Genomic DNA, 18,265 nt, shown 5'->3' on the forward strand with positions numbered 1-18,265 from the left:
CCCTCCCCCCACCCCTTCCCCCACAACAGACTTACCAGCCAGATGCTAGTTTCCACACTGCCTGGCTGTATATCAGAATCAGATATTGTTCAGCTGATATGGCTCGTTAAAAGTTGGCCATTGGTATTGGCCCAAAAAATCTCTATGGGTGCACCCCTAATGATCAATCAAAAGTATGTGAATACTGAACTTACAATTCAAAGGGGTCCACACCTCCATTCAAAAAATTTTAGGGGTCCACAAATGAAAAAAGTTGAAAACCACTGAATTAGGTGCGTAGTGAAGGAGGCTGCTATCAGTTAAGACACCTGCCTCATTCCCTGCTGCAGTTAGATGGTGTGTAGTGAATGAGACAGGGGAGTGCAGAAGGAGAAAGAATTGCGTCTCATCAAACAATTGAGTGCTGCCTTGGAGCGTTGACTGTGCCATAGAGTTCCTATGGGAGAGTAATCAAGTCATTTTAGCCAGATTGTGCAGCAGTGGTCATTAATCATGTTGCCTCACTTTCTGAATGCATGACTTGAGTCTCTGGAACCTGATTTGACGGAGGGGAGAGCACTTACAACTGCTACTGAAGTGCTTGGGATCTGTGTTTCAATAATTAGACTATGTCAGAATGCATATAGAAGAAAAGATTCTTTTAATTTCTGGGGAGGAGAAGCCAGGAAGAAAGAGAGAGAGATTCATGCAGAGTATTACTTAAACCCTCTTGTGGGTTTCTTGTGTACTTTTTCCAAGGGCTCTGCTTTGGATTTCTGCTACATCAATAACTATATTTGACAGCCATAGCAACATAATATTTGCAAACTGTCAATGGAGATAGAAGAAACCTGTGAACTTAATTAGTTGTGCCAGTTAAGGTTTTTTCTCTATATTACATCTCTTAGAGTTATGTTCCTTCTTGATACAAGCTATGGTTCAGTTTCATCCAATGCTTAGGAAACTCTCAGTATGACAAAACACCTCCTCGACAGTGTCTTACCATGAGCACATCAAGCCTGTCCTTTTCTCTCTGCTGACTCCCTACAGAGTTTGCAGTCAAATTCAAGGTTTCAGTCTCTTACCTTCATTTGTCTTATGGTGAGAGTCCATGATAGCTAAAAGACTACCTAAAGCTTCACAGTAAATTGGTGCGGTGATGCAGTGGGGCCACCCCCGAGGAAGGGGATTGCCTCTCTATTTGGGAACTTCCTTCAGGATCAGTTTGGGGCTGTGGGATGAACTCTTCCCAGAATGAAGTACCATTATAAATTGCTCAAAAGTGCAAGACGAATTTCTTTGACCTACCCTTCCAAACGTATAGCAACATGCATAATTGTTTAAAGCAAAACAAAAAACAATAGTAAAGCAAGATGTTCCCCTGCAGATGCTTGCATCTATGGGGAGACGATGAACGAACAAACAGTGTATGACAGATATTAATGTTGCTTGTTGGACTAGTGGAAGGTGCTCAGATGGAACAGTGGCCAGTCTGGTAAAAGAGAAACTACCTATGTAGAAGAAAACAGACTCTTAAGTCCTAATTAGCTTTCCTCATGTAGGCTGAAACAAAATTAAAAAACAAACAAACAAAAAGCAGATTTGAAGAACTTCTGGGTCAGGTCTTCTCTCATCTGATTTAATTACCTTGTTTCCCTTTTTAAGTTTATTGCAATGTAAAGTAATAAGAGAGTTTAATGTCAAGTTCACAGAATGGAGACTGGTTTTAGTTTGTATGGAATATAATCTACTTGAAAGATGCGCACTCATGAATGTGTAAGACACTTTGTAGCTTATCTACTAAAAGTTGAGGTGGTGTTAATAGACATCAGGTGGCTAAGGACAAAAGTACAGAATATTACTTTGAAAAAAGCCTATGGCTTCCTTCTCTATTTTCTTGTGCTAATTTATGGTTCAGTTAGTTGAAACATGCTGTCTCACATTTCTGCTCTTTATACAACCAGTGCACACATTTTAAAGGGATCTAAAAAGCAGATAAGTAGGCAGTCCTGAAGCAGTGTGAATGTGAGCTTATGGGTGCATTGTATGCTTTGATTTGTTTTTATTAGCATAGGTTACTCATTCCCTAGCGTCTCTGTCTTGTAACTGGGCACCATCTGCTACTGGAGTCTGGGACAGACCTTCTGCCTCCTATCTCAGATTTTCTGTCTGCCTTTTGTACATGTGAAACTCCTTTGCTTTTATTTATGGTCTCTGAGCTTACTGTAGTGGTTGCTTATCTTTGGTGGTTTGAAACAATGCAGAAGTTGAATTAGCGCAGGAGTTATGAAACAGGATTTGGTAAGTCCTGGTGACGAGATGATTTGAATGAAATAACTTAAGAATCTGATATATAAGAAACTCCTGATTTCTTCAGTAGTTAGAATAGTAGGAGTCTTACAAGAAAAGCAAAACTAAATTTATATTTAAGGTTTCCTATTTTATGTTCAGTTTGAGGCTGAAGATGGAGCAAGATCCATGTGTGTCTACTTTTCAGGGTAAGTTATTTTTTTAGGTGGGGAAGAAATGCATACTCTTAATATATTGAGGAAAAAAACTTCAAAATGCTTGGAAAGTGGATTTTGCTTTATGATTTTGTATTTAGTTATTGGCATTTGTTTGTGCAACATAGTGTTAGAAAATGCTTAACTTGAATAATAAAAAGAAGTATAATGGTAATAATTCATTGCTACCTTGATGGTTATGGTTCTCTGAGCTTGCCTAAAAACAGCTTCCCTTCTGAAATCTATGGCAGAGTTTAAACACTGAACTGTACTTTAGAAACACGTCCTTTATCCCTCTGCCCTGTACTAATGGATTAGAAACTACATTCCTGCAAAGCTGTCACTCAACTAACAGTCGTAGTTGATTGAACAGAATTTTTTGGCAACTTGTTTCTCACCCAAATGTTCTCTGAGCTGCTTTCTCCATCTCTTCTTTTAACACTGTAATGCTTCGACTGCAGCAGTTGGAGCAGACAGGAGTGCTTTTTTTTTTTTTTTTTTTTCCACGAAAGCTAGTTTTGTGCAATCCTGTTCCCTTGAAGACAGAAGTAGAAAGAAATCAAAAGCAGGAATATGTGTTGGTTGTAACTGCAGCGAAAACCTTGGCACTCATTGAGGCTGAGTATAAATATGTATCAGATAGGAAGAGTGTTTAGTCAGGCACTGTATGTGTTGCTCAGAAAAATAGTTGGTTACAGTCTGGATTACTACATTTTGAAATAAAGACTTACAATATTTTTCTATCAGAGCTCACAAATTGATATGTGGGTAGCAAAGCATCCTGATTAGGGTTCTGATTAGGTGTTTTGCTTCATCCCTGAATTGCACCTTAATCCTTACGACTTCATCCTTCTATTTATGGGTTTGTCTCCTTTTTTTGTACAGTCTTCTAACATTAGATGTCTCTCTCTGAAGAAAAATTAGGACCCCCCACTTCCCCCCCTCCAATTACTACCTCCACATCCACTTGCTGGTCTAGCGTCTGTTCTTGCATGCCAACAGGTTTTTAAGTGCCAGAGTTTTAGTAGACTAGTCCAGGGGCAGGCAAAACATGGCCCAGAGGCCAGATCCGGCCCACCAAATGATTTTATCTGGTCTGCAGCTGCTCCTCTGAAGGAGACTTGTATCCCCCCCTGTAGCTGCCCTGGCTTTCGGTGCCTCTTGCCCTTATGCCTTCTGCATGCTAGCCAGCAGCAGCAGCCACTTCCCTCCCTTCGCCTGCCCTGTCCCACCCCCTCTCCCCGCACAGCCCCGACTGGAAAGCTGCAAGGCAGGGGGCACCGAGCTCCTGGCAGGCTTCTGCCCTGTGAGGCTGTCTGTGCGCCGCTCTGACCCAAGCCCACGGAGTCAAACTCAGGTAAGCTTCTCCCCACTGGCAGGGGAGGGAGTACAGGAGGAAGAGGGCCAGGAGCTGCTGGTTATCTAGGCTTTGCCCAGCCAGGGCCTGGTAGGGGCTCGGGCACTAGTGTCATGCTGTGTTCCTGTGTACTGCTTCGGGCTGCGCCATGTGGACACAGCTGGAGCAATTGGCGCAGCTCCTGCCCAACCCTGAGTCCCTAATGCACAGCCATGTTGGGCAGGAGCTGTGGTAGATGCACCCGCATGCCCTGAGGCAGTGCACAGGAACAAAGTATGGTACTGACCCGGCCACATGCCGGGGACTCGGGGTAGGAAAAGGGGGTGCAGGGGGAAGGAGAGAACACAGCGCTGCACTGGCCTGGTTGGGTCCAGATCACCTGCAGCTCCCTGTCCCTGTCTTCCTGTAGCCCCTCCCCTGACCCCAGTGGTGCCACGCTGTATTTCCACACATTGCCTCGGGCCATGTGGGTGCAATTGGCATGTCTTCTGCTGTACCCCCACCACGTGCCAGGGACTTGTGATAGGAGAGGGCATTCAGGGAGAAGGGGGCCAGGAACCACAGGTCATCCAGGCTGGGCTGGGTCTACTGTTCTTTGGTTTCCCCCATCTCCCTACATGCCTTTTCCTTTCCCGGGTCCATGGTATGTGGCTGGTTGAGGCAAGACCCATGCCAGCAGCAGCCATGTGGCACCCATGAAATCCTTGTAAGGGTACTTCAGGGTGCCACACAATATTAGCACTGTTAGGTTTGCAAGCACCTACACATGATTCACAAGATAAATCCAGGGATTTTGGGTAGGAGACCACAGTGTCAAAAACATGCTGCTATATTGTAGTCTTTTTGAGTTCTCTGCCAGAGAAGTGCTCTATTATTTTTCCATAGTCAAAATGAGTGACAGCTAAGAGCTGGCACTTTGAGGAGTGCCTGGAGTCTAAAAATGGTTGAAAACCACTGAGCTAGAGGAACAAACTTGGTGAAGAAAGGAGCAGCCTAGTGCCATTCAGCTTTTTACCTTGTCCCTGAAGGTGACAAAGCGATGAAATGGGATTCTTCAAAGCCTCCTTGAGAGCTCCCCCATTAGGTTTCACAGTTACTCAGTTATGCATCAAGGGGGTCAGAAACTGAGCATTTATTACATCTCCATTCTGCATGAGTGAGCTATGGACTTGCTATAGCAGTCTGCAATTATTCTTTCTTCCAAAGAAAAGGACGGCCTTAATCTAATATATGAAACATAAGCCTTGCATTTGCATCCATTTCCTGTCTCCAGACTTCCTTTGCGATCTCAGGGAAATTGTATAATCCTTCTGTGTCCCCGTTCCTTATTGGGAAAATTGTGGCAGTAATGATTCCTTTGTCTTGCCCTGTGTCTGCTTTGTACACTTCTGATCATAACTGTTTGGCACTAGGACTGTCTCATATATATATATATAGCGACCTGTATTTCAGTTATGGGTTTTAGCATATCCACAGCACCAGTGAATGATCCCTGTTGCCTTCCTGATGAATGAATACCACTTTTTTATCACTTGTCCTTCATCTCTGGAGATTTGGGATACAGACCCAGATGCTGTGCTTACCTCACAGCTCCAGCTCCAAGTCGCAGAGAAGTTTTTTGCCTCAAAGAGGAGAGTGAAGTCTAGAAGGGCACTCAAGGAATATTCTGAGCTAGTGCTTAAACAGAGAAAGCTTCCTCTTCCTCTTCCTCGGTGTCCATTATTTGAAGTATTTTCAAAATACTTAAATGAACAGATCCAAAGTTGTGACAGCTTACTGGTTATGATTAGGGATCTACCCAAATCCAGGAGACAGGCAGCTGATTTTTTGCCAGCATATCACGGGGCTGACTGCCATTTCCATGGGCTCATCATGGCAGGGCCCCCATGCCTCTGACTAATGGCCCCAGCCCTGACTGTTGCTTGGTTGAGATGGCTGTCTGTCATGTCCTTGCCTTGCCTCTTGCCATTGGTTGGCGGGGATGGGTGGACCTCATGACAGGCAGCCCTAATGGCCAGTCAGCAGTGAGGGGTGGGGACAGCTGCCATCCTGGCTGTTCCCTGTCATGCCGGCAGTCCCCCTCCCCAGTGTGCTGCGCAGTCTGGCCACAGTGGCCATGAAGACCACTGGCTAATGCTAGGGAGCCAGCATTTTATTTCTGTTAAGTTTCAACCCCTTCCCCCACCATGGATTTCATAGACATTGCCCGATTTTTGCAATTTCCCCAAAATCATGAATTGAGTAGGTCCCTAGTTATTAAGGGAGACACTTAAAAAAATTGGCTTCATAACTGGCAACATATGTGAACTGCACTCACTATTCTGCATTCCACCTCAGGTCTCTGCCTACTCTTGCCTGTAGGACAAACTGCTGACTTACATGTAGGTTTTGGCAGGGTTTGGTGCATTTTTAGATAATGGTAGCTGCTGGCCGTAAGTCAGCTTACGTTCATCAGAAAGACCAGGTTTTGTTTTTCTGAATTTGTTTTTCGTTCGTTTTTATCAGGTTTAGTCATGGGATTAGGAAAGAACAATTTAAATCTTGTTATGTCCTTAGAGAAACGGGAGGCTGGCATTTTGGAGTTGTGAATGTGAATGTATTGAAATAGTACTGAGTAGTGTGGGTTTGGAGAACATTTTTTTAATGTGATAAAATCTTCAGTGTAAACATCTTTCTACGACGAGTAAGTTGCATTATGGGTGCATGTATATGATTTTGTTTAATAGAAGTCTTGCAAAAACTAACAGGCAAAGATAAGATGGAAGATAAGTACATGTTCTGAAAAGTTAGTAAATGCAGCATGAAGGTTGAAAACTCAACTTCAGCTCTTATTCCTTACTGCCTGGAAAATAAAGGATCTCTGTATTTCTTAATTACCATTTAGTGCAAGAAGTATTATCCAGATGAAATTCTAACATGTATATAAAAACATTAATTTTCAGTATATAGGTTCAGTATATGTGTTGAAGCCTGATCTTGATGAGAAGCATAAATCCAGCTATAGATGAAAAAATTAGTTTCAGGAAGTTAAATATAAATATTTAAAATGAAATAACCCAGACTCTGAAATAGCAATGGCTTTGAAATAATTCAGTAGGTCTACAGAGAAGCTTTCTAACCTGAAATTTAAAAAAAAAAAAAAAAAAAGCTAGTACAGATTCTTATCATGAAGCACTCACAAGTTCGAATAAGTTTTACTTCTTTAGAGAGATGTTGTCCTTTAGAGACCATTAAAATTATTTAACCATTGCTGAATTTTATGTCCATGTATTTTATCAAAAAATTATTAGAAGAAGTAATTTATTTCTTACTCAGCTAGGATTCAAATAGCTAAATGAGTTTTTTGTCTTCTTATAAGATAGGTTTCTATCAAATACAAGTTACTGGGTTTAACAGAGGAAAAACTGGATTAAATTGCATGGTCTGTGTTTTATAGGAGGTCAGAATTGATGATAATGAATCCTCCTTGCCTTAAAATCTATAAATCATAACTGTTGTCAGACCGAGCATGGACAATTTTAGCCCCAGAAAAATATAATTTAGCAATGTATGAGCAACTGAGGAAGGGGGCTTATAATATAATTATGGAATTCAACCGTCAAGATTCTTCTACAGTGAGAGCTATTATATACCTACTCAAATTCATGGTCCACAGTAAGCCATTTACCTTGAGTAGTATTTTTATCTTTGCAAACTATACAGTAAATATAAAAAAAAAAATACTGTTTGGGACAAAGATATGTTTTGCTTTTCTTTTTCATTAGAAGTATGTGAAGAAGGTATTAGCAAGCCAGAAAACACTTTGGGGTCATAATTGTGGTGAAATGAGTTTAAGGAATACTGTAATCTCTCTGAGCGACCAAAAACAATCTCAACATTCCTGTAATGAGCTCATGCTTGTCTCATTTACTTCTGGTTTAAGGAAACCCTAGAGCTTGTATGTGCAATATGGCATTCTTCCTAGGAATGTTTTAATCGATTTGCAATGAAAACTTTATTCCTTTACATGAAAAAACAAAGGTTACAGACTGGTGCCTGTAAATGCAGATTTTGAGTAATTGCATCATTAAATTGTTTCAGTTCCAGTTGGTTTTAGTGTTGGCTTGGAACAAAAGCTGCAACATGATGTAATTGTCTTTCTCGGATTATTTTTACCTTTGTGTATTCCTTAGCTGGCTTGTGTGTATTGGTTTTGTGTATTGTTATTTGAAAAAGCATAAAACTCTGAAAGCCAAACCTGGAAGTCCTTCAGGATGTGTCATTGCTTTTGATTTGTGTGTAGCAATTGAAACGGTACATTAGGGGCCCATAATTCCTATTCGGTAAAGAATGGACTTCCCATCAATTAACATGGAAGGCGATTTCACTCTTTGGTCTAGCTGAAATTTGCTTACTGTGTGATTAATATTCTGTGCTCCACCCTGCCTTTCACCACCTGTCATTTGTAAGTAATGCCATTGGCAATATGAGCATGGCCAGAACTGTCAAGTAAATAGGCCCCTTTTTAAGAGCCTTCTGATTATTCTTATTATTTTCTGGTGATGTAGCATTTCCAAGGGTAATCTGTCATGATAGGAGTGTGCTTTTCTTTGGGGAGTTGCATCACCCTCTCATTTTTTCGTCTCCATTTCAGAGGTCATGATTGCTCACTGAAAATATGCATTCTGTGGATTTTCTGTTATTCAGTCCTAGCTCATTTTGTGTACAAACCATGAAATCTGTATGAAGGAGAAGGTAAAATTATCTAAATCAGAGAATACATCAAGAAGTGGCAACACAAAATAGTTTAAGTTTGTGTACATTGCATAAAAGAGCTTGTTTAAAACAATGACTTTAAGGTTGTCTTTTAAAACGACTTTTCTTTTAGTGGTAAAAAAGTAGCGTATTTAAGTAGAAATATCATTAAAAAAATAATATAATCGTAGTCTTCAGTTCCAGTGCATTTCAAAAGGAGACTGAAATTACTTTTACCAGCTGGAAATAGACTTCACGTTTTCTGGTGGGGGGGGGCGTTCAGGGTTCTTCTTTTGAAGGCTTGATGAAATGCATCAACTGAAAGGGAAACAGAGCTACATTCTGTATGTTTTGTTGTTTGTGATGCCATCCATGTTTGCAAAAGAAAAACAGACTTCCAAATTCAGATCTTGTCAGGAAACTAAGAGAAATTTTTTAAAGTGTTTTAATTATTTAACAGTTTTTTTAATCTAACGCTTTTATATACAGCTTTTTGTATCGTGTATCTTATTAGAGACTTCATTCATTTTTTGTAGATTTCCTGTCTGCTTCATGTTCTGCTTATAAGGTAGAAAGAACATCTTAGTATTGCAGTCTGAAAATTTGCATTACTCCAGGATATTTGAAGTATTTTTGTACCATATAATGATGCCATGCCTCCACCAAAATTCAACAAGTTCTTATTTTTGGTCTTGACATTTGGAGCATTTTCACAGAACAACCACTTGTAGATCCACTGATATTTTGTGCCACTGTTTGGGACAGCTTAGAGTTGGAAAGTAACAATACAGAACACGCTGTATTTACTTGAATGCAAGATTACCCCCCCCCATTACATTCTATATGTAACAAATGTATACATTTTCCATAATTTTGGGGGGAAGAATCTATTTCAAGATTTGACTTGAATTTGTCCTCCTTCTACTGCTACAGCACAGAAAATAAATCTGGGGGCGTCAGGTGTCTTACTTGTCCCTCCCCAACTTCTTTCCCTCCAACCCCATTCCACCCACCCCTCACTGTCAGACCCTGCTGTCCCTTAGCACATGGAAGCAATGGTCAAATTAAAAAACAGTGACTTTGAAACCAACATGTAGGCAAGTTATTATGGGTACTATGGGCAGACTTAGTTCATCCAGAACAGTTGCATTTTACCTTTATTTTCTTTATAGTGTGCAACAGGCTGGCCTTTCAGGTCTTGGTGCCAGCCACCTGCCTGTTCTGAGCTAAACCCCTGCCTCACTCGCATGCCAAATCTCGATGAAAATAATATGAATGTTATTTCTAAGGCGGTAGGCTGCCCATTGTTTGATCTCTTGATAACAAGGGCCCAAGTACACACCCCGACCTCCCCTTACATGTGTCCCATGCCTCACCACTGTTTCTATGTCACTTCCAGTATTTCCGTCACATTCAGTATTTCCATGTTATCCCCTCAGTTTCCCTCAAGTCAGTGGTTCTGCCTTTCACTAGGGGCACTCATCTTTACCACTCTCAACTCAGCCCCTCACTGGGCCTTTGCTCTTGCTTGGCCTTTCACTGGGCTTTCTGCCCCCTGCTGGGTCTCTTCACACTCCTGGCCCCCCACTGGGCTACTGGGGGTTTTCACCTGGTGGGACTCAGGTGGCTGCCGCCATGCCTGGCCCCACTACACTGGGCTCAGGTGTCCCCCTCTGGGCTTGCTTGGCTCAGGCCTCTTCCCTTGGTGGTAACCCACCCAGAGGCAGGGGCTGGCGTTTTCAAGTGCCCCTCCTCACCTTTCACCAGGGTGGTAACCGGGCTGGCATTTCTGGGGGACACTTCTGCTACAAACAGCCCCACCAGACCACCCATCCCTGGCAGGGTGCAGTTTTAAGTCTTATCCAGGACTAGGAGCATCCAAACCATCCCCATAGCTCTTGCCCTCTGTCCCTGAGGGCCTGGATTAAAATGGAGGCTGCTCTGTCCCCTCAGCCAATCCCAGGATCCTCCTAGGTCATGTGCTAGCTTTAAAGCTAGCACCCACCTGCTGGCTGCTCCACTGCCAACTAGAAACCTTGAGGTGGCAGGCACTGCAGGTGCCCTGCCACATAGGGCTGCAAGTTTTAGCGCTGGTGCTTCATAAATACACTTTTAAGCAGCACTTTGGCACCTACTTATATGTTACAAACTATGCATGATATTAGTACAAAGCAAAAAGGCTCATGATTTAGCATAAGTTCATTGGGCCGGGTCCCAGCAGAGTTGACAGCATTTCAAGCTATGGTATCCCCATAGCTCAGCACTGCTTAGTATGTGTGGGGTATTTGGAGTATAGCCACAAAGGATTCATGTGCTAATTGGCTCCCCACTTCTGATTGAAACTGGGCATGCTTGCCACAAGTCCTGGGATCATCCAAAAATTTCTGTTTAGGTCAGAGAGGGATTGAGTGCAGTGGACTCTACCATATATCTTCTTCAAATTGGCTGTAGTGCACTAACCTATTCTTGTAGTAGGATTTGTCGATTAAAAAAAAATCAGTATGTTTATTCAATATGGGCCATGTGTTTTATAGTCACACTTGAGTGTTGGTTACATTTAATCAACTTCATAGTTGGTTTCTGTTACATACTGCTTTTGGCATGTATTTACCATGTATTTAATTATGTTTCCTTGTATGCAAACATAACATGAGTGGCTTTTCTCCCCATGTTGACTGGGGGGAGGGATAACTTCATCTTAAATCTTTCTAATGTTATCTGCTGTATTTAATTGAATCTATTTGAAGTGGTTTTTTTCAAATCAGCTAATTTCTAGTTGGATAGATTGGAACAAATCTGCTTAGTTTATTGTAAGTAAGCAAGACCGTATAAAGAGTTCTAGCTTAGTAAGGCTGAGTTGTTCAGATATACATAAATTCCTATTCGTATAATATGAATTGTATGTTGAGAAGAATTTAATAATCTCTGACTACTACCCCATGCTGCTCAACCATCCGGGCACCAAAAGTACTGCCAGGGGAGACCCTGAGCACATCAAAAGTGACTACATGGCTCTGGGTACAAGGGTTAGGGGGTCTGGAGCTTAGGCTGTGTTCTTGTTGATCATTCCAGTCAAGAAAAAGGGCCCAGGCAGGAACAGGCGCATCCTGCAGATCAGCACCTGGCTGTGCAGGTGCTGTCTCCAGCAGGGATTTGGCTTCTTTGACCATGGGATGTTCGTTCAAGAAGAAGAATTGCTGGGAAGAGTTGGGATCCACCTGATGGAGAGGGAAGAGCATTTTCACAGATAGGTTTGCTAAACTAGTGAGGACGGCTTTATATTAGGTTTGCCAGGGGATGGAGACCAAAGCCCTCAGAAAAGTGGGAAAGCTGGAGGAAAAGCAAGCAGGATGGGGCAACAGGGTAGGTGCTCTCATTCTTCCCGGAAAACCAGAGCAATCAACTAGTTGCCTCAGGTGCCTGTACACGAATTCACAGAACTTAGAAAACCAGCAAGAAGAACTGGAAGTCCTTGCACAGTCACAGAACTACTTGGTGGGAGTTCACATGACTGTCATGGATGGGTATAAACTGTTCAGGAATGACAGGCAGGGGAGAAGAGGACACTTCATGTAAAAGAGCCATATGATTCCTCACAGCTCCAGTATGACACTGGAGATAGATCAGTTGAGAGTCTCCGGATTAAGGTCAGAGGAGACAGCAACAAGGGTGATGCCATGGTGGGGGTCTGCTATAGACCCCCATACCAGGAGGAAGTGATGATGAGGTATTGTTCAAACAGCTAGTGGAAGTTTCACAAACATAGGTCCTGGTTCTCATGGGAGACTTCAATCACCCTGACATCTGCTGAGAAGGCAATACAGCAGTGCGCAGGCAATCTATGAAGTTTTTGGAGAGTTTTGGGGACAACTTCCTGGTGCAAGTGCTGAAGCAGCTAACTATGGGCTATGCTCTTCCTGACCTGCTGCTCACAAACAGGGAAGAATTGGTGTGTGATGTGGCAGAGGGTGGCAACTTGGGCAGCAGTGACCATGAGATGATAGAGTTCAGGATCCTGAGGAAAGAAAGGATGGACAACAGCGGAGTATGGACCCTAGATTTCAGAAAAACAGACTTTGACTTGCTTAGAGTACTCATGGTCAAGATCCGCTGCAAAGCCAGTGTGAGGGGGAGAGGAGTCCAGGAGAGCTGGCTTTACTTCAAAGAAGCCTTAGTGAGAGTGTAGGAACAAACCATCCCAATGTGCAGGAAGACTAGCATGTGTGGCATAAGAGCAGCTTGGCTTAGCAGGGAACTCTTTAGTAAACTAAACCACAAAAAGGAAACATAAAAGAAGTGGAAATGTGGGCAGATAACTAAGGAATAATATAAGAGCATTACTCAGGCATGCAGGGATGAAGTCAGGAAGGCCAAAGTGCAGTTGGTGTTGCATGCTACCAAGGGATGTGAAGGGTAACAAGAAGGGTTTCTACAAGTATGTTGGCAGCAAGAGGAGGATCAGGGAAAGTGTGGGTCCCTGACTGAATGGGGGAGGCAACCTTGTGACAGAGGATGCAGAAAAGGCTGAAGTGCTCAATGCCTTTTTCACTTCAGCCTTCACAGGTAAGTCAGGGCTCAAACTACTGCACCAGGCAGTTTGGGGAGGATGTGATCAGCCCTCAGTGGTGAAAGACTGCTTAGAAGAGCTGGATGTGGGCAAGTCCATGGGGGTGGATGGAATGCACCTGAGGGTGCTAAGGGAGTTGGCTGATGTGACTGCAGAGTCATTAGCCATCATCTTTGAAAACTCATGGAGATCAGGAGAGATCCCAGATCATTGGAAATGTGGAAACATAGTACCCATGTTTAAGGAACAGAAAAAGGAGGATCCAGGGAATTGCAGACCAGTCAGCCTCACCTTAGTCCCTAGAAAAATCATGTAGCAGATCCTCAAGGGAGCCGTTTCTAAGCATTGGGAGGAGAAAAAGGTGATTAAGAACAGTTGGCATGGATTCACCAGAGGCAGGTCGTGCCTGGCCAACCTGATTGCCTTCTGTGATGAGATGACTGGTTCTGTGGATGTGGGGAGACTAGTGGATATGGTGTACCTTGATTTTAGCAAGGCTTTTAATACTGTCTCCCACACCATTCTTGCAGGCAAGCTAAGTAAGTACTGGCTGGATGAATGGACTGTAAGGTTAATAGAAAACTGGCTGGAGTATCGGGCTCAGAGAGTAGCAATCAATGGCTTGATGTCTAGCTGGCAGCTGGTATCAAGTGGAGTGTCCTGGGACCGGCTTTGTTTAATGTCTTCATCAATTACCTGGAAGATGGCATAGAGTGCACCCTCAGCAAATTTGCAGATGACACCAAGCTGGGGGGAGCAGTAGATACCCTGGAGGGTAGGGGTAGGATTCAGTGTGACCTAGACAAATTGGAGGATTGGGCCAAAAGGAATCTCATGAAGTTTAACAAGGACAAGTGAAGGCTTTGAGTTCTATGACCACAGTCGCACTTCAGAGACGGAGGCAGCGATTTGTTGGGAAGGGATGTCATCTACCTCACTTGAATGGGGAAGAAGCTCTTCTTGGCCACAATGGCTGACCTGCTTGACTGGGCTTTAAACTAAGTTCGCTGGGGGATGGGCAGATAACCACCAGTACAAGTCCACCAAGTGTCAACCACAAAATAGGCAGGTCAGGCTGCACAAGGGAACTCAATCCTACCCCCACCCAGGGATGGGGATCTTCTAGGAGTGCAGAGAAGTCTAAGGTCTGACAGCAGGTTTACTTGCCTGTACACAAATGCCAGGAGCCTGGGGAACAAACAGGAGGAGCTGCCCCTTCTGCTAAACATATCCAGACTGTTTGTCTAATTTAGTGATATTTTAGAAAGTTTCTGTTGTATGACCACTGCTAGTAGGTAGTGCAGAGAAGGCTGTAAAACTAAGAAAAGCTCTTTCTTTGACCCCTTGATTTAGGAACCAGAATTGTGGATAGATTTCTTAATGTTTAAGCATCCTAATTTAAATGATTATGCTGTGCTATAGAGAAATGACATTTTCTTCCTCAGTAACCTGTTAGTCATGTGTCCTGAGTGCCTTAACATCCCAATGCTTCTTGCACTGAAGTCTTGAATTCAGTGGATTCTTGAATGGTGGTATATTCTTGCATTCAGTAGTACATCTTCTATTCAGTGGATTCAAGAGTGGGCCCACAGCTTTCTGTAGCAGTCTGCAGATCAGCAGTGCCTCCTCTTAGGGAGAACCAGCACAATATTATTTCAAGGGACTGATCTGTTCTCATCTGTCACATAGAATTGATGCATAGACTTTCCCTTTCAGAAGGGAAAAGAAAAGAGTTCCAGACCTAACTTGATGAACAGCCACCTCAAAAAGTATGATGGGCATAAGTAAGGAGCCTACAAGAAATGGGAGAAAAGGACTAACATAGAAAGATATGTTTTGATGTCACAAAGTACACAGATCAAATGAGACTTGCCAAAAGTCAAGCTGAGTTAGACTTTCAAAAAATATTTAAAAAGTAGCAAAGGTTCTTCAGCTATATAAATTCTAAAAAAGCAAAGAAAGAAGACCTAGGGCTGTTTTACAGTAAAGATGTCATAAAGAGAATACAGATATGTCCCAAAAACTAAAGGAATGCTTCGTCTACATTTTCAGTAGGAATAATGCTGTTGAACATGGGGCCCAGGGCAGGTTTGCTCTTGAAAATAAGAATATGGAAGTTACTACGTCCAAGATGGAAACAAAACTAGAAGCCTAATACAAGAGTTTCAAATATACGGCCTATAGAGCTGTGTAATCCAGCCCATGGATCTCCGGACTGATCCTACACGCTGCATAAGGCATTTGCCGGTCCTGGCCCTACACACTGCTTGTGGCACATGGGCTGAACCTGGCACTGTGCATGCTGCACACAGTATGCGGCATCAGTCTGTGATGCGCTGCATGCAGTGTTTGTGCCAAACCAGCTCTGTATGCTGGCTTTGGGTCTAGTCTGGACTGGCCATGCCAAGGACAAGGAGATCCAGCAGGGCACTGCATGCAGCATGTGCCAGCCTTGGGGCTCACTCTGCATGCAGACTGGACCCAGTGCTGTATGCCATACAGGGGGTCAGTCTCAATCCAGCCCACAGACAAGCCCAGTGACCGTCATCCAGCTCATGGAGCCAGATGAGTGTGACACCTGTGACCAAATACATTCAGTTAATTCAGTGGATTAGAGTCTCTATCTCTGATGTCTGAAGTAACTGGCACATGAAATCCCAGGTTCAGCAGCATGAACTTGCAATAAGATGATTGAATCAGTACCATATGACTAAATAATGGCGAACAGATCTTTATTTATGAAGGGGGCAAGATTAACTTGGGCCCTACATACCTAAGGGACTGCCTTCTCCCTTATGGCCCTTAATGATCCGTAAGGTCAATCAAGAGTAGACTCCTGCAAATTGCCGTCAGTGTGCCAAGTTGGGACACGTGGGAATTTGTTCCTAGTGGTTATTCCTTTGGTGGGGAGAAGTGGCAGTGCTGCAAGGGGGAGCTGTGGCTCCAGCTCCATCAGTGGTGCAGGCCCAGTTGGAAGCAGCCCTTGCTTGATGCTAAACTCTATTAAAGCAGCCTCTTGCTGCCAAGTGTTGCCAACCTCTGCTCTGTTGGCTTTTACTAGTTATTTTGTTCTCTTGTCCATTTGTTTTATAAGTTGTTTTGCTCCCTTCTGCAAGCCAGCCTGAGCCATTGGGAATGGCAGCGTAAAAATTAATAAGTAATTTGCAGACTCATTAACTTCACTTTAGTAGTATGCAAGACCTTAGAACTAAATTTGAAGCAGAGAGTAATCAAAGCCAGAGAAGTAAATGGAGAATAGGATAAAATACAACGTGAGTTTATGATGCCATCGCACCAAACTAACACTATCTTTGAGATGCTAATTTTCTAGAGATAGCAAGTATGAGAATAACTAATTCTTATTTAAACTGGGTTTACATGGAAATTGTAAAATGGGTAAGGTACTGACTAATGGGAAAGTAACATTGGGTTTTATTCGATGAGAAAGTATCGGGCTGGAGACAGGTTTTTGGTTGAATGCCTCAGGATCAGTGTTTGGACAGATCTTGATTAATATTTTCATTAAGAGTCTTAGCAGAAAAAGTGTAAGTGTGTAAAATGCTTTCTACTAACTCAAAGTTGGAGGGTGTTGTCAACGGAAGAGGAAGACTGAAGTACATACAGGATGATCTGCATGAACTTGATGGCTAACAATAGTACTGGTATGAAAGTTAATAGTATAGAGTACAAGATCATACCCTTAAAAAAAAATAACATATATTTCGGCAATTAGATACGAGCTCATCTTTTGGGAGACTGAGGACGTGACAGACCTGGATGAATTAGTTGATCACCAGAGTGATATGGCTGTGGGGAAAAAAAGCAAAGGCAGTTCCCAGGTATTTTCCAGCAGAGATAGGCATGCAATCATTTCATTGTGCAAGGCTCTGGAGAGAGCTCATTTGGAATAGCATGGGCATTCAAGTCACCTGTATTCAAAAAAGATTAATTTAAACTGGAATATGACCAGAGAAGATGCACCAGGATAATGGAGAGCTTGCTGTGTTCACTAGGGCACCCTTGGGGGAACCAGGAGAAATGGCCTCAAAGTCCCAGAAGACCATTTCAGGCTCAACATTAGGAAAAACTTCTTCCAGTCTGGGGTGTCCAGACTGTGGAATAAGTTCCTTCCAGAGGTGGTACAATCACCTACCCTGGAAATTTTCAAGAGGAGACTAGATAGCCACCTTGCTGGGGTCACCTGACCCCAGTTGTCTTTCTTGCATGGTGCAGGGGGGCTAGACCCAGTGATTTTCTTATGTCCCTTCCAACCTTACAGTCTATGAATCTATGAATAAAGCAGACTAAAAGACATGGCCTAATCAGTTTAGCAAAATGAAGGCTGACAGTGGACATGATTGCTGTCTTATATATACAACAGAGGAGTAAACACCGTAGAGGGAAAAGAACTATTTGAGCTACAAGAAAATTTTGGAAGAGGAAGAAGTAGGCATGAACTGGTCATGAATAAATTCTGGATGTCAAACAGAAGTAGTTTCCTAGTTATCAGATTATGAATAGGAATGCTAGGGACAAAAAAATTGAACTAGTTTTAAGAAGGCATTTGAATAGTTTCTGTGAGAAATTATGAGAGCTAGTAGGGAGAAGGCCTGTACGAAGCAGCTAGCATTTTCTTCAGGTTTGGATTCAGCCAATTCAGGGGCAGCAGTTCCTAGTTTCTTAGTTAGTCGGGTAGGAAGGGACCTGAGCAGGTCATCAAGTCTGACCCCCTGCCATGACAGGAAAGAGTACTGGGGTCAAGTGAACCCAGCAAGTTGTTTATCCAGCCTCCTCTTAAAGACCCCCAGGGTAGGAGCCAGCACCACTTCTCTTGCAAGTTGGTTCCAGATCCTAGCCGCCCTGACCGTGAAGTAGCGCCTCCTGATGTCTAGCCTGAATCTACCCTCCGCTAGCTTTTGACTGTTATTACTTGTCACTCCTGGTAGTACTCGGGGGAACAGGGACTCCCCCGATGCCTGCTGGTCCCCTCTGACTAGTTTGTATCAGGCCACTAGATCCCCCCTCAGCCTTCTCTTGTGGAGGCTGAACAGGTTCAGGTCCCGTAGCCTCTCCTCATAGGGCCTGCCCTGCTCTGGACCCTCTCCATGCTGTCCACCTCCCTCT

The 18,265-nt window shown here is 43.2% G+C and overlaps 1 protein-coding gene across 3 annotated transcripts in view; it reads left to right on the top strand.

The window, feature by feature from the left end:
• AFAP1 (actin filament associated protein 1) overlaps positions 1 to 18,265 on the top strand; it is a 142,384-nt gene that overhangs the window by 9,245 nt on the left and 114,874 nt on the right. Inside the window, exon 1 of one of the 3 annotated variants that reach the window (XM_019552880.1) lies at positions 2,379 to 2,477. The exons of 1 other annotated variant lie outside the window; for it this stretch is intronic. In XM_019552880.1, coding sequence (XP_019408425.1) covers positions 2,423 to 2,477 — 55 coding nt within the window. In that variant the 5' untranslated portion in view covers positions 2,379 to 2,422. Of the gene's footprint in view, positions 1 to 2,378; positions 2,478 to 18,265 lie in introns of those variants that run through there. One more of the 3 variants, XM_019552882.1, reaches the window with a different exon arrangement.

The sequence above is a fragment of the Crocodylus porosus genome, unplaced genomic scaffold, assembly GCF_001723895.1.
Source record: "Crocodylus porosus isolate Cpor-Errol unplaced genomic scaffold, CroPor_comp1, whole genome shotgun sequence".
NCBI lineage: Eukaryota > Metazoa > Chordata > Crocodylia > Crocodylidae > Crocodylus > Crocodylus porosus.